Below are 26,751 nucleotides of genomic sequence, written 5' to 3'. Positions count from 1 at the left end.
CACACAAGCACTTTGTACGTGGTCATGTTTACATGAGCGCTACATTTTCCGCAGAACTCTTCCAATAAATTGAAGTCCAATTGACAATCTTACGTCTTTTCCTGATGATAAGACTACGAGGTGCATTCAAGTTCTCAGGCCTCCGATTTTTTTTCTAATTAACTACTCATCCGAAATCGATGAAACTGGCGTTACGTCTCGACGTAATCGCCCTGCAGACGTACACATTTTTCACAACGCTGACGCCATGACTCCATGGCAGCGGCGAAGGCTTCTTTAGGAGTCTGTTTTGACCACTGGAAAATCGCTGAGGCAATAGCAGCACGGCTGGTGAATGTGCGGCCACGGAAAGTGTCTTTCACTGTTGGAAAAAGCCAAAAGTCACTAGGAGCCAGGTCAGGTGAGTAGGGAGCATGAGGAATCACTTCAAAGTTGTTATCACGAAGAAACTGTTGCGTAACGTTAGCTCGATGTGCGGGTGCGTTGTCTTGGTGAAACAGCACACGCGCAGCCCTTCCCAGACGTTTTTGTTGCAGTGCAGGAAGGAATTTGTTCTTCAAAACATTTTCGTAGGATGCACCTGTTACCGTAGTGCCTTTGGAACGCAATGGGTAAGGATTACGCCCTCGCTGTCCCAGAACATGGACACCATCATTTTTTCAGCACTGGCGGTTACCCGAAATTTTTTTGGTGGCGGTGAATCTGTGTGCTTCCATTGAGCTGACTGGCGCTTTGTTTCTGGATTGAAAAATGGCATCCACGTCTCATCCATTGTCACAACCGACGAAAAGAAAGGCCCATTCATGCTGTCGGTGTGCGTCAACATTGCTAGGCAACGTGCCACACGGGCAGCCATGTGGTCGTCCGTCAGCATTCGTGGCACCCACCTGGATGACACTTTTCGCATTTTCAGGTCGTCATGCAGGATTGTGTGCACAGAACCCACAGAAATGCCAACTCTGGTGGCGATCTGTTCAACAGTCATTCGGCGATCCCCCAAAACAATTCTCTCCACTTTCTCGATCATGTCGTCAGGCCGACTTGTGCGAGCCCGAGGTTGTTTCGGTTTGTTGTCACACGATGTTCTGCCTTCATTAAACTGTCGCACCCACGAACGCTCTTTAGACACATCCATAACTCCATCACCACATGTCTCCTTCAACTGTCGATGAATTTCAATTGGTTTCCCGCCACGCAAATTCAGAAAACGAATGATTGCACGCTGTTCAAGTAAGGAAAACATCGCCATTTTAAGTATTTAAAACAGTTCTCATTCTCGCCGCTGGCGGTAACATTCCATCTGCGGTACGGTGCTGCCACCTCTGGGACGTATTGACAATGAACGCGGCCTCATTTTAAAACAATGCGCATGTTTCTATCTCTTTCCAGTCCGGAGAAAAAATATCGGAGGCCTTAGAACTTGAATGCACCTCGTAGATGACTGAGTCAAGCAGCCTCTCATTAATACTGTGTTTAAAAAATATAGAAATGTTTGTGTTAAGTATCCGTGTTAAATTATATTCATCCACATATACAGCCAGCTGGCTTTTATCGCACCATGTATAACTTCTGTCACCTTCAGACCCTCTACAGCAACTCAACACTTTTTGGCCCACACTATTCGACAGATGGTTTATGTGCACGGAAAACCGAAGTGGTCCTATCCTATTTCTCTGGGGCCTACATCCACAGATAGCGTGGGCAAAGTGAACAAGCTGTAGCCGATAACTAGTCCCAGATGGCTGCTGCATGGGGTTCGCACTCGCAATACGTCTGACGTACGGCGGTATGTTGTCCCAGACTGGATCTAAAGCAGCCTTTCGACGAAGCTGTTAAGCAGCAGGACTCCACAGTACGCAAACTGAAAATAGCTTATGCCGTTAAAAATTTCCAAGGGAGGACATATTTTTATTTTCTGCAGCTTCCAATGGAGAGGGAGGGCTACGGCACACGTTCGATCGTCGCTGGATCCTTCCACGAATTTTGCTGCGCAGAAAATCGTTTTATCTGTGTGCATAATCAGACTGCAGTAGGTAAAATCCGACGGCGATGGTATGCTGCGAAAATGGTCATCATTATTGAATTCGAATGTTTACACAGTGTATCCGAGACGAAAGGACCTGACGGCAAGCGGGACCAGTGTGGGCGGGGCTGGGGATCGAGCGATGGCGGCGCGTTTAGGGGCGGTAATGCCCCGCTAATTGCGGAGGCGGCTGCCAAATTACGGGCCACGTCTTATTTCGTATGGAAATGGGCAGGTGCGCCTGCGCGGCACGGCCGAGCCCGGGCCCTGAACGGCCCACACCGGCGCGCTGCACCGCTAACCATAGGCACGGGCCCTGCACTCGCGCTGCAGCACACCTAGGTCTGTTGCCCGTCTGCATTACTGTCTACACTGCTAGTCCCCTAGTCTGTTGCTAGGTCACGTTAAGGGGCTCCGGAAAGGCTCAAAATCATGAAAAGTTCAATTTTTACTTTTTTGCGTTTTCTGAATCTGCAGACTATTACCTTTTAATAGATATATAATTTATTCAATTCCGAAGACTGCAACTATTTTTAAATTTTTTTTGAAATGTGTTCTACATGGGCGTGACCCACTGTGGCGCTGTTAAACTGCTGTCAAATGGTGTTATTATTAACGTCCGTGTTCATCAGGTACATTTTAGTGATGTGAGATAAAGTATGTGTTGTGGCTAACCTGTGATGGTTCAATATATATCGCTGGTGTGATTGTCGATTGTTTCATGTTTATTTACTCTGTCGTTATCTCGAAAATATTCATAATTAATTCTGTTTCTTGAGCCTCTGTTTCGTTGAAGTATAATAATGAGTAAAAGTAAAGTTATTAGAAATCCTCTGAAGGCTTTTAAGAAAAGGGGAAATGTTGGAAAGCCAAAGGTATGTGTTATTACTGTAAACAATAAAGATGATAACCAAGTGAGTGAACCTAACCTCTCAAGTACACCTGCCCATAGCAGTCAAAGTGGGAAAGAAAATACTTCACAGAAGAAGCTTGGTTCAATGAGTGAAAACTATGAATGTTTTATGGGCGAATCGGATGTGAATGAAATATTTGATATGTCGGTTCTCAAAGGAATTTTTTCAAACTGTGTAAGATGTATTCATTGTAGTGAAGTTGGTCTGGAACTCTCCATAATAAAGCACGTAGGACTTGCTAGTGAAATACAACTGAAATGTGATAAGTGTTCATACGTGACCACCTTTTGGAACAGTGTTGCAGTAACTGCAACTGAAGAAAATGGTTGTTGGTGGTGGTTGTTGGATGTTTAAGGGGGACTAAACAGCGAAGGTCATCAGTCCCAAGAAAATGGTAGCAAAATCTACGAACACAACAACGAGCGATGCTTGCTTTAGACAAAGAATGCCTTCGGGCTGCAGACAGGGCTGTAAAGAGTCTAGAAATACAAGCAAGAGTAAACAGGAGGAGGAACAAGAGGAAGCTGGAGGAGGAGTTTGCAGAGGATGAAGATAATCCATCCTATGGACCTGGAATGCACTAAAAAGTTAATCCAATCTTTGTCGCTCGATTCCCAAAACTTTTATTTTCTCATACTAATTACATGTTTTCTAAGGATCTTCCAAATATATTTGTTTCAAACTTTCAGTAAATGTTACACAGTACCTTCTGCATAATTTAACACAGCCTTTTTCCAAAAAACTGTATATTTTTGAATATATAAATAAAAAATTGCAAAAAAATGTTGTGAATTTTCATTACAATTGAAAAATTCATCTTTAATAACTGAACTAAAATTTTGTAAAATCCCTGTGTTAAGTTGTAGCCCATATTCCAATAAATAATCTATAAAAAGTTCAACTTCCTACCTCAAATACTTTGTGAGGAAAGATGTAATTTATAAGCGTTATTTTAACATTGCAAGTATAGGGCGTTCCGGAGCCCCTTAAAGGCGTATAACGGCAATACACACTGAAGCGCCAAAGAAACTGGTACAGGCATGAGTATTGAAATACAGAGAAATGTAAACAGGCAGAATATGGCTCTGCGGTCGGCAACGCCTACATAAGACAGCCAGTGTCTTGTGCAATTGTTATATCGGTTACTATTGATACAATGGCAGCTTATCAAGATTTAAGTGAGTCTGAACGTGGTGTTATAGTGGGCGCAAGAGCAATAGGACACAGCATCTCCGAGGTAGCGATGAAATGGGAACTTTCCCTTACGATCATTTCACGAGTGTACCATTAATGCCAGGAATCCGGTAAAACGTCAAATCCGGGACATCACTGCGGCCGGAAACATATCCTGCAAGAACGGGACCAAAAAAATGGCTCAAATGGCTCTGAGCATTATAGGACTTAACAAAAAAAAATGGCTCTGAGCACTATGCGACTCAACTGCTGAGGTCATCAGTCGCCTAGAACTTAGAACTAATTAAACCTAACTAACCTAAGGACAGCACACAACACCCAGCCATCACGAGGCAGAGAAAATCCCTGACCCCGCCGGGAATCGAACCCGGGAACCCGGGCGTGGGAAGCGAGAACGCTACCGCACGACCACGAGATGCGGGCGCGGACTTAACATCTGAGGTCATCAGTCCCCTAGAACTTAGAACTACTTAAACCTAACTAACCTAAGGACATCACACACATCCATGCCCGAGGCAGGATTCGAACCTGCGACCGTAGCGGTCGCGCGGTTCCAGACTGTAGCGCCTAGAACCGCTCGGCCACCCCGGCTGGCGACAGGTATGGAGACAACCTCTTGAATCCATGGACCCTGCATGTCAGCAGGGGACTGTCAAAGCTGCTGGAGGCTCTGTAATTGTGTGGAACGTGTACAGTTGGAGTGATATTGGACTCCTGATAGGTCTAAATACGACTCTGACAGGAGACACGAACGTAGTCATCTATTCACGTCCGTTGTGCACTCCACGGGACTTGGGCAATTGCAGCATGACAATGCGACACTCCACACGTCCAGAATTGCTACAGGGTTCCTCCAGGGACACTCTTACGAGTTTAAACACTTTCACTGGCCACCAAACTCCCCAGACATAAACATTATTGAGCATTGCAACGTGCTATTCAGAAGAGATCTCCACCCCCTCGTACATTTACGGATTTATGGACAGCCCTGCAAGATTCATGGTGTCAGTTCCCTACAGCACTACTTCAGGCATTAGTCGAGTCCATGCCACGTCGTGTTGTGGCACTTCTGTGTGCTCGCTGGGCCCCTACACAATATTAGGCACGTGTACCAGTTCCTTTGGCTCTTCATTGTGAGTGGTAACGCGCAAGCAAGTGACGGTATGCCTCCTCAACGTCAAAGGTCACAACGTAAGCATGTGCAGGGGTCGGAATAATTGGTTTCGGGTAACGGGTTTGTCGTACCACAACATTACGACTCACACAGAGCCCGCTGCTGCGGCAGGGATGAGTGTGTGGAGTGCACCGCAGGGCGACTTCACCCCGTACCAAATTCTCGCGCACGACGTTTCCATGTACAATTCTGTAAATTTAATCATTTCTGTATTGTCATGTCCTTAATATACGGAATAAATTCCATTGCAAACATGTGTCTTAGTTGATGGTGGTACAATCTTCAGAAACAGTACTGCAGAAAATTTTGCATCCCTTACATCATCACTTCATTGTGCTGACCCTCTGTGTTGAGGCGCTGAGCGTTGTGTTCACAGTAAAAACATGACGCCGAAAGTGAAGTGATATTGAAAAGGCTTGACAATTTTCCTAACAACATTTTAGTAGGATGTAGTTAAAGGGGAGCAGTGTCCCAGAAATAAATTAACAATCAACGTGACCACTAATAAATATATAATGACCAGGCAGAACATCGGGCCCATTCCAAGATATTCTCCAGTAATTAAATGGGCACATAAAGGAAATGCAGATTTTCGTAGACTTCTGCGAAAGTCTAGTAATAATCCAGGCCAAAACTAGAAACATAAGCTAACTGAAGCATAAACTCCAGCATTAGTATTGATGGCGGGTAACACGCAGTGGTGCGTCACCAGTGCTCGTGCCTTAGTATCTCTCACGTATTTTACAAGCGTAGTAACGAGAACGCAACGCAGCGACGCCTGGCTTATGTAGGCCTGCCCGTCGCAGCACGGCAAGCAATGGGCTCTTTTCCCACGTAGTCATTTCCGTCCTATTGTTGCGCCCACACAAAAAGTGAAAATATGTTGTGCACTTTTATTCAAGTCGATTACGACCATGTATACACACAGCAGGCACTACAGTGTCTTCTTCCTCTTCTCCCCCTCCTTCTTCTTCTTCCATTTTTTTTTCTCTTTTCTTTGTTCTCGTCTCTGCGTGATCCGCATGTCACCAGCGATCGCACTTCTTGGATTTGCTACTGTTACTTGGAACCACTTTACGTTTCTGTCACCATGACATCGCCCTAGGTGGGAAATGGCGGGGGAATGTTACGTCTCACGAAGGCATTCCTACAAGATTTTTTAATATAAATTGGAGAACCTTGTGAGTCCAATAGTCGAATTTGTTTGTCTAAACGGATGCGGAGAAAATGGCTTAAAATCCACCGGAATTGGACGATGTACTAGACCATCGGGCGTTAAAAAGACACGAGAACCGGAAATGAACTCGTAATAAAAAATATAATTTCACCCACCAAAATTTAACATTCAAGCAATAGAAGTTAAAATAGCAACTTCACCAATCCGGGTTGGTTCACCTCTTTGTAGCACAAGCGGTGGTCTTTACTTTGTTCTATACGTACCTAATACTTAAACGCGGGTTAAAATAGCGAGTTTATTACCAGGTATCCCTCACCAGTGATTGTACGCTGTTCATAACTGCTTCATAAAATTCTTAATAATAAATGCACGCCCTTAAGCGCAATGGGGCTTTAAAAAACACTTGTTCCGGATAAGAGTCCGGAAACAACAAACTTTTATTATTGGCGGCATTTTAAGTTTGGCTTAAATACGATACAATGCACGCTGTCTTTTAGAAGACTCGCGGAATTAGACTAACAGAAGGCACATATTAACATTTTCAGCTATGTTCCTGCTCTGATAGGTCTAGCACGGCACAGCCGCCCTGCTTTTACCTTTACATGGAGGCGTTACTGTAAAGTGTCAAGTAACACTGAAGAGCCAAAGAAACTGGTACACCTGCCTAATATCGCGTAGGGCCCCCGCGAACACGGAGAAGTACGGCAACACGACGTGGCAAACGCTCCACAAAGGTCTGAAGTTGTGTTGGAGGGAACTGACACCATGAATCCTGCAGGGCTGTCCATAAATCCTTAATATTACGAGGGGGTAGAGATCTCTTCTGACCAGCACGTTGCAAGGCATCCCAGATATGCTCAGTAATGTTCATCTCTCGGGCGTTTGATGGTCAGCGGACGTGTTTAAATTCAGAAGAGTGTCCTTACAGCGACTCTGTAGCAATTCTGGGCGTTTGGGTTGTTGCATTGTCCTGCTGGAATTGTCCAAGCCAGTCGGAATTAATGGATGCAGACTATCAGACAGGATGCTTACGTGTCAGGAGTCCCATATCACTTCAGTTGTACTCATTCCACACCATTACAGAGCCTCCACCAGCTTGAACAGTCCATTGTGAAATGCAGGGTCCATAGATTCATGAGGTTGTCTCCATACCCGCACACTTCCAGCCGCTCGACACAATCTGAAACGAGGCTCGTCCAAACAGACAACGTGTTTTCAGTTATCAACAGTCCAATGGCCAGCCGTTGTGGCCGAGCGGTTCTAGGCGCTTCAGTCGCTTCGGTCGCAGGTTCGAATCCTGCCTCGGGCATAGATGTTGTGATGTCCATTGGTTAGGTAGGTTTAGGTAGTTCTAAGTGTTGGGGGACTGATGACCTCAGATGTTAAGTCCCATAGTGCTCAGAGCCATTTGAACCATTTTTTGAACGGCCGCGGTGGTCTAGCGGTTCTAGGCGCACAGTCCGGAACCGCGCAACTGCTACGGTCGCAGGTTCGAATCCTGCCTCGGGCATGGATGTGTGTGATGTCCTTAGGTTTAAGTAGTTCTAAGTACTAGGGGACTGATGACCACAGATGTTAAGTCCCATAGTGCTCAGAACCATTTGAACCATTTTGAGCCATTTTTTGAACAGTCCAGTATCGGTGTTGACGGGCCCACGCGAGGCATGAAGCTTTGTATCGCGCAGTCATGAAGGGTACATGAGTGGGCCTCCGGCCCCGAAAACCAGTATCGACGATGTTTCGTTGAATGGTTCGGACGTTGACACTTACAGATGTCCCAGCACTGAAATCTGCAGCAATTTACGGAAAGGGTTGCACTTCTGTCACGCTGAACTATTCTCTTCAGTCGTCGTTGGTCCCGTTCTTGCAGGATCTTTTTCCCGCCGCAGCGATGTCGGAGATTTGATTTTTCACAGTATTCCTGATATTCACGGTACACTCGTGAAATAGTCGTACGGGAAAATCCCCACTTCATCGCTACCTCGGAGGTGCTGTGTGCCATCGCTCGTGCGCCGACTACAAAACCACTTTCAAACTCACTTAAAACTTGATAACCTGCCATTGTACGAGCAGTAATCGATCTAACAATTACGCCAGACACTCGTTGTCTTATATGGGCATTGCAGACCACAGCGCCGTATTCTGTCTGTTTACGTATCTCTGTATTTGAATACACATGCCTATAACGGTTTCTTTGGCGCTTCAGGGTATAATCAGATACAACAGAAAAAAGTTTTTAACAGGGTCGAGACTGATTTACAGGAAGTACGACTTTTCGAACGCGAGATGGAACCTCACGTAACAAGCGCGGACCACGCCAGGAGTATAACTACAATAACGGTATACCAATACTCTGATGTGACTATTGTAGAATCTATAGAAACATTGGTTGGCCAAGTAATTTGGACGAAGCATTTCTAGTATATACGCAGGTATGTTGCAATTTGGTGAATGGAATTAAGCACACCCTGCAACTGTGCGGTGTAATTGAAACTACAGGTGCCGTACGGAAGCAGCGTGTTGTCTGGTTGAACCGTGGGTCAACGCCGTGGATACTGTGCAGGTCCACGCACTTTATTCGTAATGCACCGGCTGCGATATTTAGGCGCGCAGTCCATCTTCCAAAGGACGTGCCTACCACCATACTAGCCAGGAGAGGGAAGAATGCTAACAGTGCTCGTTTATTAGCGATTAGGGCTGTTAGATTCCATTTATTATGAATGAATGTCTAGGGTGTTGTCAGAGACCAGCAAGAAACGTAGGCGCCACCCTGTATTTACACGAGCGGGCCGGCCGCGGCCTGGCCTCCGCCTTTGCGCGTTCTCGGGCCGCAGGAGCGCGCCTGATTTGTGGCAGCTTTTAGGCGTCCCCTGGACGGCGTGGGCGCGACCGCACGCCACGCAGCGCCACGCGAGTGTTCCTCCCATCGGGCCCCCATTAGCCGGGCGAGGAGATTTGCGACGGCCTCCCGCGAGGCCCGCCCTTGCTCAACGCTCGGCCGATTAGCGAACAACGCTAACACGCTGTTATTGCGACTGAGGATGTGCGGAGGACACAAATCGCTCGATACGGCACAAGTAGCGGGCCGCTCGCGACCGACCGTAAAACGAGCTCTCATACGGCGATATTGCGCTCGTTTGTCGTTCGGAATAACGCGGCGTGTGGGAGTGCAGTGGCCGGCCGTTTGATCTGGGGACGGGAACAGTCTCGACTTTAGGTGACACAAATGGCGCGCACGCTCGCTGCAAGCGATGCGCCCAGAAATAAACACCGAAGGCCGTGGCACTACTTCACAGCCTCCCACGTAGCTGAGGCAGACTGGCCGGTGGATAAGATAGGAGAACACGGCTCGGGAGGGACCGCGACAAATTGCACATTTGCTTCGATCGCTGAATTACAAGAAACTCGTGGAGACGATCAGAAACACGATAACGAACACTTACATTGTTTCAGAGCCCACCTTAAAGAATATGAGCACGTGTAATTGACTGCGTACGTCACATATGAGGTCAGACGAACGCAAGCGCATATCACATCCGTTAAGTACAAGCCTAGTAAAACACTGTGCTGTTGAAACTAGTCTTCGGATTGGTGACAGGTTTACCCTTCTTTTGAAGAGTGACTGCATATGTCAAGATAAAGCAGCATACGGTAACATGAGTAGAATAAGGTTGCCTTCTTTGGCGGGCGGTGTGCTAGCAGTTACGAGTAGTCTGGCGAACCGACTTACGGCTTCAGCTTTCAACAAATTTCTCCCATTTCTTCTTACCAACACAGAGCCTTGAGAGAATTAGGAATTAATAGAGACAAGGCTGGGGTACTTTAAAACTTTAAGTTGATGTGTAAGGTGTGATCGAAAAGCGCACTACTCCCAGAAGACATGTTACTCGTTTCTAATCACTGTCCGACATGCAGTAGTAAAAATGGTTCAAATGGCTCTGAGCACTATGCGACTTAACATCTGAGGTCATCAGTCGCCTAGAACTTAAAACTAATTAAACCTAGCTAACCTAAGGACATCACACACATCCATGCCCGAGGCAGGATTCGAACCTGCGACCGTAGCGATCGCTCGGTTCCAGACTGTAGCGCCTAGAACCGCACGGCCACTCCGGCCGGCATGCAGTAGTAACTTATTGTATATGCAACCAACACGATAAATCCTCGGATCTTTATGTTGGTGCAAGCTACAGGTGTGGCGCTTCTTCGTTCAGAGATACAATTTATTAAGATCGGGTAATAGCCTCAGCCCTAAAAATGACACTGCAAAATAAGGATTTGTATCCGAACACAATACTCTCGGTTCGCTTAATTGCTTCATAAAGTGGAAATCCGTGCTATAGGCTTACGCAAACCACGTGCAGTACTCGCAGCCGTTGTGAATCCCACGTGTGTTGTAATTTATAGGTGATGTCAGCGAGGGGTGTTGCCGGCGCTATAAGCAGGACATCCAATAAGGATCCCACGTAGCCGCTACTTGCAGACAGCTTCCTGTCCGAGATAACAGCCGACAGGAGTGGTTCTCCAACACTTCTTTACGATCCTCTCATAAGACGATGCGCCATTAGCATTGTCTGACGGTTTCCACCAGTAGTAGCTCGGAACGGGACTCAGTACCGACTGTGCTATAATTCCTACGTCGGTCTTACTTTCAGATTAAATTAATATCTCGCAGCGAAGAAAACTCGAATTACTTGTCTGATTTCGTGGTGCAAGTGTCAAGCTGTGATACTGTAAGCCTGTGAGTGTTCGAATTTTGTGATAGAAGAAACTTTCATCATCAGTAGTTGGTCACTAAGAGGCAGCCAGCAGGTGATGCACAGTCCGTGAACCACTCATTACGTACTTTTCTCCTGTGCTACAACCGAGCGAAGTGAAGCAACGGCAAGGGCATTGCAGTGATACTAATGCGGCGGTCCCCATTTTCATTACCAGTTGCTTCTCTAAATCGCCTCAGCCAAATGCCGAGGTGGTTCCTATGATAGGGCACGGTCGATTCCCTTCTCCATCCTTCCCTAATCCGATCTTGGGCTCCAATTACCTCGCCGTCGAGGAGACGTTAAACGCTTATCTTCCTTCCTTCCTGCGCTAAATTTCAAATCTCTTTGAACTGACTTACTAAATGATGGTGTTAAGACACTGATGATGCTGATGCTCGTGAATTATTATCGGCGGGTTCCTATGGTACCATCAGTCGCCAGGATTTCCGACACAAAAAGACGACACGTTACTCAGCACCAACACATCCATTGTCTGTTCTAAATACAAAAATCTGAGAGATAACAATTAATCGCCACGAAGTAAAGATGTTTGTTGGCTTTGAAGAGAAAGTATCCATTCACATGAGCGGCTAAGGTTTACCGCAAAGAGACAATGGTCACGTATGTGTCTCCTCACCATTCTCATGTCCTAGAATTGTACGAAAGGTTTAGAATTTGTTGCAGATTACGAGAGTTCAATTCCGTTACAAAGATTAGTAGGCCGCCACCATGACGACGAAGCTTTATAAGAAGCGATCGGCGTGTGGTGTGGATTTCTGAGCAGCTTGAATGGGGACAGGAACGCCTGGGTATGTTCTTCGTCCGTCAGAGCTGCAAGCCAAACGAGCCACCACCGTGCAATGTTTCTTTTCAGGCGATAAGCTGAGAAGGCGGACATGTGTGCCACGACCAACAGCGAGGAGGATGACGTCGCGTTAGTTGGGCACTCGCGGCAGCGTGTGAAGACTGCAGAGATATGTCAGCCGCTGGGTCGAAGGAATGTCGTTTCACGGAACCGCACCGTTAGAAGAGGACTAAACCACCGAATCATATACGTAAAAGGTAGCAGGTGAGGGACACTGCATACTGGGTGATCATTACTACACGCCTCGTACAAATTTGTAAGCAGAATTTGATTCTTCAGCCATTTCCAAAAGAAAATGGATGTACAGGGTGATTCAAAAAGAATACAACAACTTTAAAAATGTGTATTTAATGAAAGAAACATAATATAACCTTCTGTTATACATCATTACAAAGAGTATTTAAAAAGGTTTTTTTTCACTCAAAAACAAGTTCAGAGATGTTCAATATGGCCCCCTCCAGACACTCGAGCAATATCAACCCGATACTCCAACTCGTTCCACACTCTCTGTAGCATATCAGGCGTAACAGTTTGGATAGCTGCTGTTTTTTCTCGTTTCAAATCATCAATGGTGGCTGGGAGAGGTGGCCGAAACACCATATCCTTAACATACCCCCATAAGAAAAAATCGCAGGGGGTAAGATCAGGGCTTCTTGGAGGCCAGTGATGAAGTGCTCTGTCACGGGCTGCCTGGCGGCCGATCCATCGCCTCGGGTAGTTGACGTTCAGGTAGTTACGGACAGATAAGTGCCAATGTGGTGGCGCTCCATCCTGCTGAAATACGAATTGTTGTGTTTCTTGTTCGAGCTGAGTATGATGTATCATGCAGCGTAACTTGCTGTGACAGTGCGAGAGAGAGACAAAGATATTGTTTATTACTCTGTGGCGGACAGCGCTCACATAGTTATTCTTAGGAGATAGTTTTTTTTTGTTCTGGTTAAGAGTAATTTTAGTAGAGGAGAGCCATTCTTGTGATGTAAAAAATCGACGCCATTGCGAGTTTTTGTTTCACATTGTAAAATATAAGTGCATATGGAAGGAAATCAGTTAATAGAACAATAAAATATTGTTCATTTCAAGAAGGTACGTCTTATTATACACCCAGCGATGTACTGCTATTGTGATTTACTAATAAACACCAGTTGAGAACAGTTCCGACGGGAGCGTTCAGTTCTAGTGAAATAGTTCGATGTTTTCTTCGGAAAAGAAGTCACTTCATGGATCATTCAAATCCACAATAGTAACTGGACATTCCTCAGAACTGAAAGCAATCTGATTGCTATGCAACAGACCCCCGAAGAATATTTCTCCGTATTTTGGTTACCACTTTCAGCTCAACACGGTATCTGCAGCATCTGGAGCAGATTTCTACAACAGCGGAAGCGTGTAATCGCCATCAGTTTCACACACCGCCCTGTGTACGCTGTATGTATTTACCCACAACAGTGAACATACAGTTACTCACACAAATAGAAAGACAATACTAGGTGGTGGGGGAAACATTTCAGTATAATGGCCCTGTAGAGCTAAACAGTAATTAGCCTAGTAAGAAAAGGAGTCGTTATAAATGTCTACCGTTAGACAGGACACGATCCTGATACAACACTCATAGTGAACCTGCAATGTAAATATGTTAGTAATTTAGTAATTAATGTTTCATTGTGTGTATATATGTCTAGTTTTATAGAGTAACTACATTATGGTCCTTTGTATGTTTCATGCTAACGCTAACGTGCGGGAGTATCTTATGAAGAGAACGAGTGCGCCTTCCCAGCAGCCGAGCAGAAACTTCAAAAAGGCCGCAGCATTTGAATTACTAGCTTTCTTGAGCATTTATGCATTGTAGTGACCCCTCATGTAGAAATTTTCTAAGTATAAATAGAGTTGCTATATTACTTTTACTAGAATTCCAGTATTTCAGTAGATATAGTAAGACAACATTTTATGTGTTATCTATGCACTGTTTTTGTGTCACATTGTAAAGTGTAGATTAACAGCATTAGGACATTAACGTTTTTGCGTGTGTAAAAGTTTAATAGTCACTTTTGTAGGACTTATTTAGAGGAGAAACTGTCAATTGCTCATTTACATGGTGATAACTAGATCTATGTTCAAAGCCAATAAGCAAGCACGCATCACAATGCCACAAAATCAATTAAATAGTGTGAATGCATCGTCAACTAGTGCCACAGAATTTAATACCGCCGTAGTTAACGATATGTCGATTACGGCTGAGCAACCAGCAATAATTAATGCGCTCATGCCGTCGACACAAACGGTTGCTAGTTGCGACATTCATATGTCGAAAGAAGTCCAGAGAAATATGCAGCAACCAACAAACAACATGAATTTCATCTCTGACACAGACGCGTGCGAAAACGAAATGACTGTACCGAAAATTGTGTCGGTACAATCCTCATTAAGCCCAGTGCAATCGCCAATTGCTGAGAATACCGATTTGTTATTCCAGCTGATGTCAAGTTTGACTGTCATAACACAAGGGATTAAAGCATTGGAAACATCGCAATCTAATCTTGCAACGGCACAATCCACGTTTGCAAACGACATGAATCGTAGATTCCAGGCATTGGAGAGTGCGCAATTTAATTTGGCTCAGGAGCAATCTAATAAACTAAAAGAAATAAATGATAAGATTACTGAAAAATTCCAGAGTTTGGAAACAAAGCAGAGTCACTTGATTACCAGTCAGGCACAACTCATAGTTACACAAGAACAACAGTATCAGGAATTAACAAACAAATACAAAGACATCTTATGTCGTCAAGATACACTAAATCATCAAGTGCAGGAAGTTATTCATGTACAGAACACTATTGCGCAAGACGTGAGTACAATTAAGCACGATAACGAGCAAGCTGTCATTGAGCTTACTCGGAGGATAGACACTCTCAGTCTCGAAGGCGAGAAACACATAGAGAAACTTTTCAATGAACATAAGATCGCATTTTCTAAGGACATTGAAGATTGGGCGAAAGAGCAAACCGAGACAGTGCGAAATTATGTTGACAAAACCTTGAAAGAAACGGTTTCTAACGTGCAAGTTAACAACGAAGCTGCACAAGAACAACTTAAGGCAGAAGTTAAAGAGATTAAGGAGAATATAGGAGATGAATTTCCTGCTTGGAAAGCAAAGATAGAAAATACATTAAAAGCATGCCAGCAAGGTCTAGTTAATACTAGAGGGGCACATACTACTTGCAGTTTATCAAAGGCAGACATTATTCCTGATGAAACCAGTGAAACCGAATCCATGCAACAATATCCATGTATTGGTGCATATTTACGTAATCAACCAGAAACAAATTATCGAGATTATCATTCACCGCGTAGTAGCCACCAGAATACACCTGTGACTATGAATGAAGAAAAAATGCTTAAATATCGTCAATTCCAGATATTTATTCCCGAAAGGAAGTCGATCAATCCCGTGGTATTTATCAAGCAATTTAAAGGGATATTGCCGCGAATGTGGACTGAGCAACAAAAAATTATGTACGTTGCAGGATTCATACATGGAGATGGATCGATGTGGGCGTCAGAAGCATCCGATTGGTGTCAAGATTATGACCAATTTGAACGCGCTTTCTTGCAAAAATACTGGTATAAAGGTGTACAAGAAAGACTACGTAAGGAAGTTTTTGACCCACAACCTTTTTCTTTCAAAAATGGATCTTTAAGAAAGTATTTCGAGAAGTATATAAATAAAAGTAAATACTGGGGACGAACCAATCCCGACGCAGGATATCATTCGAATATTAAAGGGCAAACTTCCACTTGAAGTTAAGGAAAAACTTCTACATGTGCCTGAACAACATGTGGAAGATTTTCTTGCCAAATTGGATTCAATAGACATTCTGTTCGAAGAATCTCGTATGCGCTATAACCAACCAAGTTACCAACCTAACAAATACATTAGTAACAACAAACAGTATGGAAACAAACCTTTTGCACACAATTCACCAAACCCACAGGTGAATTATTTCCAGAAAAACGTAAAATTTGGTAACGAAAATCCCGACAAGTGTAATCATGACCAACAATGTGAACAAACATATAAACGGAAATGGAGGAAGAATAATAAGAAGAGGAAAGGATACTATCAAGAAGGGAATTATCAGCAAAAACGCCGATATCAGCAACCAACCCATGAATATCACAACCAACCACAAACTTCAGGTTGGGTACCAAATGATAATGCAAATGAATGGAGAAATCAACCACCAATAATAACCGACGTAACGGAGCAGACATCTACTAATAATGGACAATCGTCAAACTAAACTCGACTGTCAGAAGCCCCGACGGTGCAGTCGAGGAAGTTTTCAGGGGCGAAAATTCAAGCGTCAAATTTTTCCGGTACAATGAAGGCAGATTATTAATAGAAGAACTTCAGCAGGATATGATGCCTTGTCAAGAGGAACATATCACTGTACCTGTTGCGAAAATTCAGGCGGCGATTGAAGGCCTTACTGTGCAAGTTACTTTAGATACAGGAGCAGCAGTAAATGTCATTTCTGAGAAGTTATTTCAAAGAATACTTCAGAAAGCAGATCCACCGATTTTTCCTGTTCAATGTTGTAGAATTGTAGGTCCTACTGGTCATAAGTCTTCTCAGGTTAAAGTGCAGACTCAACTCCAGTTAGATATAGGAAATGTAGCTATAAATTGCACGTTCCTTGTAATAAAAAAATTGGTTGAGGACTGTATCCTGGGTATAGATGAATTTAGAGAGAGAAATTGGCGTATCGATTTTTCTCTAGGCCGTGCCAGTTTTACAACAATGGATCAGAAACATCAAGTGAATCTTCTCAGGGAATATAGTACCCATGGAAAGTATTGTCAGGGACGAAAGCTGCAAATAAAGTGGATACATAGCAAACCTGTACGGTATTACCAAATTAATTACTTGCAACCAGTTTTAAACCCTGAAGTTATGGTATATGAAAAGGTGCAAGAACCTGAATATTTGCAACAACATCAAAGAAAGCAATTATATGATCTTCTACAGGAATATCAAGAAGTCTTTCAAGAAAGACCTGGTGTAATGAAGGGATACACATGCCATTTAGATGTGATACCACACCAAGCTTTCTGCCGTATTTTTTATCCAGTACCGTGGCACCAACGAAAGGCAGTTGATGCGGAAATCCACCAGATGCTTGAATGGGATCTGATCGAACCTTCGACGAGTCCATACTGTAGTCCGCTTCATGTTGTCTCGAAAAAGGGAGGAAAAGTTCGTCTCGTGCTAGACGCACGGCAGATAAATAAGATTATCGTGCCCGTGCGAACTCACCCGGAAAACATCGATGAGCTAATTCAAAGGTTCGAGGGGATGAAATACTTAACAAATATTGATTTGAGAAGTTCATTTTGGCAGGTGGCTCTAGACGAACCATCAAAAAAGTACACCGCATTTGTACATGCAGGTAGAAGCTATCAATTTAAGGTTTTTCCTTTTGGGCTAAACGTGAGCTCAGGAGTTTTTATAAATGCTCTAGATCATGCATTGGGACCTGCACTTCGAAGCAATTTAACTTTATTTGTGGACGACATGCTCATAGCTACGAGCACATGGGAGGAGCACGTTGATTTATTGAGAAGAGTGTTAGAACGTTTCAAGGAAGCAGGCATAACCGCAAATCTGCAAAAGTCCCATTTTGCTCGAGATAAAATCAAATTTTTGGGTCGGTTTAATGGCAGATGCTTCGGAAATTGGAATAGGTTCATGCCTCTTCCAAGTAAAGATGATAGATAGGAAATCAACTTTCTGTCCAATAGCTTTTGCTAGCCGACTCTTAACTGCTTGTGAAAGAACATATACGACTACCGAAAGGGAAGCATTGGCCGTAGTCTGGTCATTTAAGAAATTTTACTATTACTTATATGGAGCGAAGACAACAGTATACTGTGACCACAAAGCGTTAAGTTTTTTGCAAACATGTAAATTATTACATCCAAGATTAGCAAGATGGAACAGCCAATTCTCTAACATCTCCAGATACTGTAGTCCAGTTACAGTAGCACCTTCGAAGAAAAAGGGACCAAAAACTTTATTGGCTGAAATGGCACAGAAAACGTTCACCTTAGGCGAGTCACGTTCATACTGAGTTGTTTCCCGCGGATTCTCAGTGCCCCATATACAGACATTGTGACGGTTGACTTTCCCGTTAGTGTGGAAAGTTGCTTCATCACTAAACACAATCTTTGAAACGAAATATTCATCTGTTTCCATTTGAGCAAGGACAAAATCACAGAAATCGATTCTTTTAATCTTATCAGCTGCAGACAGTGCTTGAACCAATTTCAGACGATAAGGTTTCATAACCAACCTTTTTCGTAGGACTCTCCATACAGTTGATTGTGGAATTTGCAGCTCTCTGCTAGCTCTGCGAGTCGATTTTCCTGGGCTGCGAACAAATGCTTGCTGGATGCGTGCTACATTTTCATCACTCGTTCTCGGCCGTCCAGAACTTTTCCCTTTGCACAAACACCCATCCTCTGTAAACTGTTTATACCAACGTTTAATACACCACCTATCAGGAGGTTTAACACCATACTTCGTTCGAAATGCACGCTGAACAATTGTCGTCGATTCACTTCTGCCGTACTCAATAACACAAAAAGCTTTCTGTTGAGCGGTCGCCATCGTAGCATCAACTGACGCTGACGCCTAGTCAACAGCGCCTCAAGCGAACAAATGTACAACTAAATGAAACTTTATAGCTCCTTTAATTCGCCGACAGATAGTGCTTAGCTCTGCCTTTTGTCGTTGCAGAGTTTTAAATCCTAAAGTTGTGGTATTCTTTTTGAATCACCCTGTATTACCCTCATAAACAGCCTAAACGGCATGTATCTAACTTTCTCATAATGAACTGTTGTTCAAAATCGCCCGATACCAGACCTCCTTGAACTCTCACTTAGTCGACCATCAACGATACGCTCTTTGAGGTTTAGAGGGAAACCCGGAATAGGAAAACAGCGTTTACACTTGGCCTATATCTATTCTTCGCAAGAAATCGACAGTGCCCAGCCACTCCGACCGTTCCATTTGCGGATAGCAGATGTCGATACTTCCATAATTATAGCGCCATGGCCATTACGCGGAAGTAGTGTGTTTCTTGACTCCCTTTGGGAAGCGAGCTCTTGGAATTACTAACCACCATGTACGACGCGTCCCATGTAGTCCTTCCCACTGCACTTCGCTGAGCAACTCTGCGGCTCTCTTATGCTGGAAATAGAAGCGCGTCAAGAATTGTGGACCTCTTCTCTGAATGTTTTCTGTTTCTTCCGTTAACCAAACTTGGCAAGGGGTCCATACTGACGAACAGGGCATAGGTCTTAGTCTCTTCCACGACAAGGAAGTAGACGATTCCTTGATGCCTGAGTATGTGCCCCATCAAGTGATTACTTTTTTTATTCAACTTGGACCATAAATTCTTCTCCTGAATCACGTGCAGTACTTCTTCATTAGTTCTCCGATCTGTCCATCCAGTTTTCCTCTATTTTGTGCAGCATTATACTTCAAAAGTTTTTGTTCTCTTCATATCTGTACTAAGTCGATAAAATCGCCGTGTCTGTTTGTCTTTGAACACGGTGATCACCAAAACCACTCAACGGATTTTTGGGGGATTTTCACTGGTAATTGTGGGGCACCGTAGAGGTTATATTTCATCAAAATCAGATGACGAAAGAAGATATTCATACATATTATAAAAATGTATGTTTCACATCTCCACCGAAATCAATGGACCAGTTTGAACCAAACTTGATATACATATCACCTACTGCCTGGAAAGAATTGCTCTGGGTGTAAGAACCACCTCCCTATCAAAGGGGTAAGGGTGGGGGTAAAAAAGAAGCGTAGGCCGCGACGCGCGAATCCCAGACTTTATTCATCCAGTATTTTAGAACGAGAGCACTTAGTGACTTGTAACAATCTTTACACACAATTTAAAACCTTCACTAAACTTTTTCTCGCTGATGTCCCCCTCCCCCTCCCCACACAACGATGAAAGGAAGAAAGTTTATTACTTACTACATTTTCACTATTAATGGAGTAAAACCATCGCATTAGGCATGACGTCAAGACGTTTGCATTTATTAGTAGTGTTTTTGCTACTAACCCTATCCACATATGTCGCTGAATGTACCTACAAAATTATATCACTGTGTGACAGAGAGAGAGCGGGTGGAGGAGATGGACAGAGAAAGGGAAGAGGAGGGGATGGACACAGAAAGGAAAGAGGAGATGGACAAAGAGAGGGCGAGGAGGGGATGGACAAGGAGAGGAGGGAGTAGGAGATGGAGAAAGAGAGAGAGAGAGAGAGAGAGAGAGAGAGAAAAGGAGATGGCGATAGGGGGAGGGGAGGAGGAGATAGACTATTTGAATTAAAATAGGGGTTAAATGCATACCTGGGCAACGCTGGCTACTCAGATAGTCTGAACTATTTATCGTCCGTGTTTCACCTCTGTATACGATTACGAAAAGACTTTATAACACTTAGATATGTTACACGTTTACAAATTTCTCGTCCAAAAACTCTTTTCTTGCTACTGCCAGTCTGTATTTTATACAGTTTCTACTTCGGCCATCGTCAGTTATTTTGCACGTCTACTACTTTTGATCTGCCATATCATAATCTGATTTAATTCGACTATATTCCATTACTCCTGTCTTGCTGCTCTCCATCTTAAAACCTCTTTCCAAGACATGGTCCATCCATTCAACTGTTCATCCAACTCCTTTGCCGTGTCTGCCCGAACTTCAGTGTCAGAACAGAGTTGCTAATATGTGTCGAAAAACCAGAGAAAATGAGACTGAGGGCCTTTAAGGGAGACACCATATGCAGATATCGCGAATTTCACGATTTCATCTATGTATCCCGTGAAGAGTGCTGCCACATGACCACGATTTAGAATTTACCTGCGTCAGTGAAAGACATTACTTATTTAATTGTGGAGGCAGGGGTTGGCGAAGGACTGGAGGCAGAGAGAATGCGCGGAAGAGTAAGAACTAGTGACATGTTAATTATGTTTGACGTAACCTCGGCCGGCGGTGTGAGAAAGCAGGGAGGAGGAGGAGGAGGAGGTGTGGGCCAGCGCCGCCTTCCTCCGAGATGAGATTTGCAGCCGTGTGGGCGGCTCGTCCTTGCGGGGAGGCGAGGCACGGCGTCCAGCTGATGCAACGGCAGCCGTGGGAACCACGCCTCACGCCTCACGCCTCGCGTGTCCCGGCCGTTACTCAGAGGCCGCGGCGTCGCCCACCGCGGGGCGCGCTCTCGCCAAGGCCCTGTCAACACCTGCAGCGGCCGCCCCCGTCCACTGAAACGCCAGTTTTACGGCGTCGACGCACGCCGCTTCACAACTGCAGCATCCGCAGCAACGCGACTGCCGTCCTGGCCAATTCTCGCTTAGCATCCTACGGAGAAGTTGCAGCATTAGAAAACTGCAGCGAAATGCAGGAAGATCTTCAGCGGATGGGTACTTGGTGCAGGGATTGGCAACTGACCCTTAACATAGACAAATGTAATGTATTGCGAATACATAGAAAGAAGGATCCTTTAATGTACGATTATATGATAGCGGAACAAATACTGGTATCAGTTACTTCTGTAAAATATCTGGGAGTATGCGTACGGAACGATTTGAAGTGGAATGACCACATAGGGTTAGTTGTTGGTAAGGCGGGTGCCAGGTTGAGATTCATTGGGAGAGTCCTCAGAAAATGTAGTCCATCAACAAAGGAGGTGGCTTACAAAACACTCGTTCGACCTATGCTTGAGTATTGCCAGGTCGGGTTGACAGAGGAGATAGAGAAGATCCAAAGAAGAGCGGCGCGTTTCGTCACAGAGTTATCTGGTAAGCGCGATAGCTTACGCAGAGTTTAGCAAACTCAAGTGGCAGACTCTGCAAGAGAGGCGCTCTGCATCGCGGTATAGCTTGCTGTCCAGATTTCGAGAGGGTGCGTTTCTCGATGAGGTATCGAATATATTGCTTCCCCCTACTTATACCTCCCGAGGAGATCACGAATGTAAAATCAGAGAGATTGGAGCGCGCACGGAGGCTTTCCGGCAGTCGTTCTTCCCGCGAACCATACGCGACTGGAACAGGAAATGGAGGTACAGACAGTGGCACGTTAAGTGCCCTCCGTCACACACCGTTGGGTGGCTTGCGGAGTATAAATGTAGATGTAGATTTAGATCCCTGACGAAACCTTTCAGTCCATCCCTTTCAGCAGTCAGCAGACGTTGAATGACGAGAAGGTAACAGTAAAGAGACTGTCATTCGTGTCCCCACGTCAGTGTAGCGGCAAGTGCCTTGTACTTAATACTAATCGTGTATTCAATCCGTAGTTACTTATGACATCTTCTCTTGAGGAAGAAATTCGTAAAATATGGAGGCAATTAGCAGAGTACAGAAAAAAGCAGTAAGGGTAATAACCGAGAAAATATAATCTGGCTAACTATAAAAAAAGAAGGGTTAAAGAGCTCGGAATTCTAATCGCTACCCACATTCAGGAAATAATTAATACACCTACTGCTCTACCCATGATTTGGAACAAGAATAACACAAACTTACACTTTTACAAAATCCACCTTCCAAACTGTACAATAAATTACCCAAGGACTTAAAAGAGATAACTAAACAAAGCATTTTAAAAGGCAGTTCGAGAATACCTCTTAAATAATAGATACTATACACTGAAGGTTTACTGAAATGACACGAAGTACGAAATCCTTTATATTTATCTCTATACCTTCTGCTTTCGTAATTATCACGTCTACTGCCTCATTCCTGTGAATTTATTCGTTAACAGTATTCCACTTGCCGGGAAGCCGTTACTCTTTACCATGAATGATGTAGGCGTAGTGCATCAAATACTTCCTTACAGTTCTGCCTCTACGAATCACCGGTACCTACGAAAGATCTTCCTTCCTGATCTATCCTAATTAACTCTTCGTATCAGACCTGAACTGTCCATCTTGAATTTTGTGTTACTTATTTTTCCACATGTTTTATTCCTGCCACGTCTCAGCGCTTTCCATACATAGCCCTTCGCGATGCCTCATCGTCAAAGTTTCTGTTCCATAAAAGACTCAATGGAACACTTCACGAGCTGACCCCCCACCACCAAACCCGAAATCGAGAGCGAGCCAGCTGTTTGACGACTGTCTGCTCTCGGTGGAGGTAGCTTTCATAATAACACTAATCCATCAGATATTCTTGGTGACAGAAGCGTCTTTCCCAGTTAGCCTCTTTGTCCCAGCAGTTATACATTAGCCTGATAATTATGTGTACAATTATAACCAAAGCTGTAGTTGAAGTCACGAGATTTTCAGTCAAATCCCAGCAATCTTTGAGTAGGACGCTAATCTCCTGACAACGAAGAGTCGCGACCAGGAAATTGTCAAAACTGTACGGCCCGATGTTTTCTGCATGGCCACAACTGCACTAGTAAGTGGACTAAGTCTGTCAGTATAGACTAACCGTTTTCAGTCCACGTATCCACAGTTCAACACCTGACCTGTCACCGAGGGTAAGATGGCTTGCCCTACCACACGAACTTGGAGGTGCTAACCAACTTAAAAACACACTACTACTAACAGCTATAATTATTAGTCCGAAAATTAAATACTGATGTAATGCTATTCAGTACACCGTTCCTAAGTCACAAACAGAAATATCTGCAACGATTTTCCGTTGTGCATGCTCGCCTCATCTCTCGCCTTTTCGTATAAGTACGAGGTAGCCCCATACTACACGCCACAAATTCTAGAGTGGAATTGCGCGAGGACATCCGAATATTTTAGATCATAGCCTTAGAACGGCAGCGCAGAACGGAACGTGGCGTCCGTAAGAGCAGCAGCGAATCCGGGTTGTTGGTGACGAGTGAGGAGCGGCAACCCTTTGTGTGGTCCAGACGGCCTCAGCATCTCCAGTTCCAGCAGGTAGGAGGGCAGCCGTGGCGTGGGCGGACTGTCCCACTGGAGCCGTCTGTCAGCGCAGCACCGGACCGCCCAGGGCGGCCGCCCACGCCTAACGCTCTAGTAGTCGAGCGCGTCCGCCTCCGTAGGCGAGGTCCCTAAAGCACGATAAGTAAAGTGCAGCTCCACGTGGAAGTCACTGGGCCAGACTTCTGGCGATTTGGCTGGAAGGGGAAGGAGAGGTAGTCGCGTACACCTCAGACTGCCCGCTACGTGTTTAGGGTTACGTCCCAAACTTCTCTGCACAGTCTGAAGAAGTGATGACGTGTGCTGGTGTTGACAGTGCTCCTGCGGTCGGAAAGGGACGTAATTCTCGGCGACACCGTATGTATTGCTTACAAGGACTTATTCTTTTGCCTTTGTCCCGTACCTACTCTGGATCGGCGTGGTTATTACGGTATCTGGCACTGTTCATGTGAGAAGGTGGCCAGATTCCCTTCCTGCCGCCATTCCTTTACCCCCTGGAATGGAATTTGTGCACCCCCAACAGTTTGCAAGTATTGTCACCCATCTGAAAGTGTGCAAACTTTTTGTAATGTTCGCGAATCGTGTAACTGTGACGGGACGCGAGTGCCAGTCCAGGATTCACCTAGTCGGATGTGAAAAACAGCCTAAAAACCACATCCAGGTTGTCCGGCACATCGACCCTCGTCGTTAATCCTCCGGGCGAATTCGTACCTGGGCCGTCGTCCCAGCCAGAGACTCAGAAGCGGCGTGTTACCACGCACGTAGGCTATCCCGTAGTCCGCTGATGATATTGGTGAGTACGCGTTTCCCCTCTCCGTCATTGTTGTCGCTATCAGCACCATAAAAACGAGATTAAAGACACTACACTCGCAGTTTACGAAGGGTGAGCTCCTAACGAAGGGTAAGCTCCTAATGAACAAGACCTACATTAATATTCGCTGCCGTGATGACTGGGTGTTGTGTGATGTCCTTAGGTTAGTTAGGTTTAAGTAGTTCTGTTCTAGGGGACTGATGACCATAGATGTTAAGTCCCATAGTGCTCAGAGCAATTTGAACCATTTCAATATTCGCTGCTTCCTTTTTAGGAATACCAATATTTCCAGGAGCTTGATTAAGAAAGTTAGTGAATGTTACGCAAACACCAAAAATCTGAAATTTAATCATATATTTTTACTCACGGTCCCACGTCAAAAAATGAAAGCGGACCTCTGTTTGATGAAATGGAGAAACGCGAAGGGAGCTTTGGGAGGTACGGCACGCGTGCATTAGCAAAACGTAAAGAACAGCAAGAGTGCACAACCTGTACGCTTTGCAGTACTCTACAAATCGGCCGCTCTTTTCGATTCACAGTCGATAGCGTGTGGAACACAGGTTCTTATACGATTACTCTTACTGTTCGATTACATGAGATTTTATCCAGTATATTCGCAGCGCTAACTGATACAAATGAGGACTCCCATACGACACTGAATGCATCTGTGGGAGAATAACATGTCCAGTTCTTAAATGTCTCGTTAAATGGTAGATTTTTTTCTTCACTTTGTAAAAAATAAGTCCGAGAGAAAACAAAAACTGCAGGCCTTGCTGCACATAGCAGCGTGCGGTTGTTGCAGTATTTTTCTTTGTTTATTAGTCACTGAATACATCGGGCGAGGAAGGTGCGTAACAAATCTTATATACCGATATTTGCTAGAGGACATATCGTTAAACCAAATTTCGCACTGGACTATTATGGGAGCGAAGTTTGGAATGTGCATATAAAAATCAATGAGACTTTTTTTTCATGGAGACTGGGTCTCCTATGGAATTCATGAGCAGTGTTTGATTTAGTTAATTCCGCATTAATACCGCAGAAATTACAATTATAAACATATGACGAAACTCTGGATTAAGTACGCCTCGCCAGCCGGGGTGGCCGATCGGTTCTAGGCACTTCAGTCCGGAACCGCGCGACTGCTACGGTCGCAGGTTCGAATCCTGCCTCGGGCATGGCTGTGTGTGGTGTCCTTAGGTTAGTTAGGTTTAAGTAGTTCTAAGTCTAGGGGACTGATGACCTCAGATGTTAAGTCCCATACTGCTCAGAGCCATTTGAACCATTTTTGGAGTACGCCTCACGAATTTTTAGAGAGACATTCGATATGTGGGCCCAATACAAATGTATTATCATCCGAATCCCCGGTAAGTGTGTTCCTCAGGACGAAGTGGCGCCACACACCGCACCGCACCGCACCGCGGCGCGGCGCCTGCCGCCCCCGCCCTCCGTCACACTCCACACCACACCACACCACACTGCAGTGTGGCGCCCGCCGGCCCTCGCCGCCCACGCGCCGCGACTGGCGCCGGCCGGCGGGCGTGGCCGCCATACCGTACATCAGCCGCCGCGCCGCCCGCCAGCTTCGTACAGCACGCTGCGCCTCACCGCTGCATCGGCAAAGGCGCTCCACGCTATATGCGCAAAAAGTTCACTCAGGTCTGCGCTGCTTCCGAGGTCAGCTGCGTCGGTCAAGCCTCACACTATGTATCCAACGTTCTCGGTGACCTACATTACAGTCTTTCCTTCCTCCGGAGAATTTACTACCATAACTGTCAAGGTAGCTCCTAATGATCAATTTCTCATACTTCTCACAGATAACCTTCGTACTCGTATATGCTTGGTCTTGTGATTTTTC

General features: G+C 44.9%; 1 protein-coding gene across 1 annotated transcript in view; it reads right to left on the bottom strand.

Moving 5' to 3' along the window:
• LOC124619971 (putative transcription factor SOX-15) overlaps positions 1–26,445 on the bottom strand; it is a 73,745-nt gene extending 47,300 nt beyond the window's left edge. The window contains exon 1 of the mRNA XM_047146633.1: positions 26,358–26,445. Coding sequence (XP_047002589.1) covers positions 26,358–26,445 — 88 coding nt within the window. The remainder of the gene's footprint in view (positions 1–26,357) is intronic.
• Between the last annotated feature and the right edge of the window lie 306 nt (positions 26,446–26,751).

This window comes from Schistocerca americana, chromosome 6 (assembly GCF_021461395.2).
Source record: "Schistocerca americana isolate TAMUIC-IGC-003095 chromosome 6, iqSchAmer2.1, whole genome shotgun sequence".
NCBI classification, from domain to species: Eukaryota; Metazoa; Arthropoda; class Insecta; order Orthoptera; family Acrididae; genus Schistocerca; species Schistocerca americana.
This window is presented reverse-complemented; position numbering and strand designations above follow the sequence as displayed.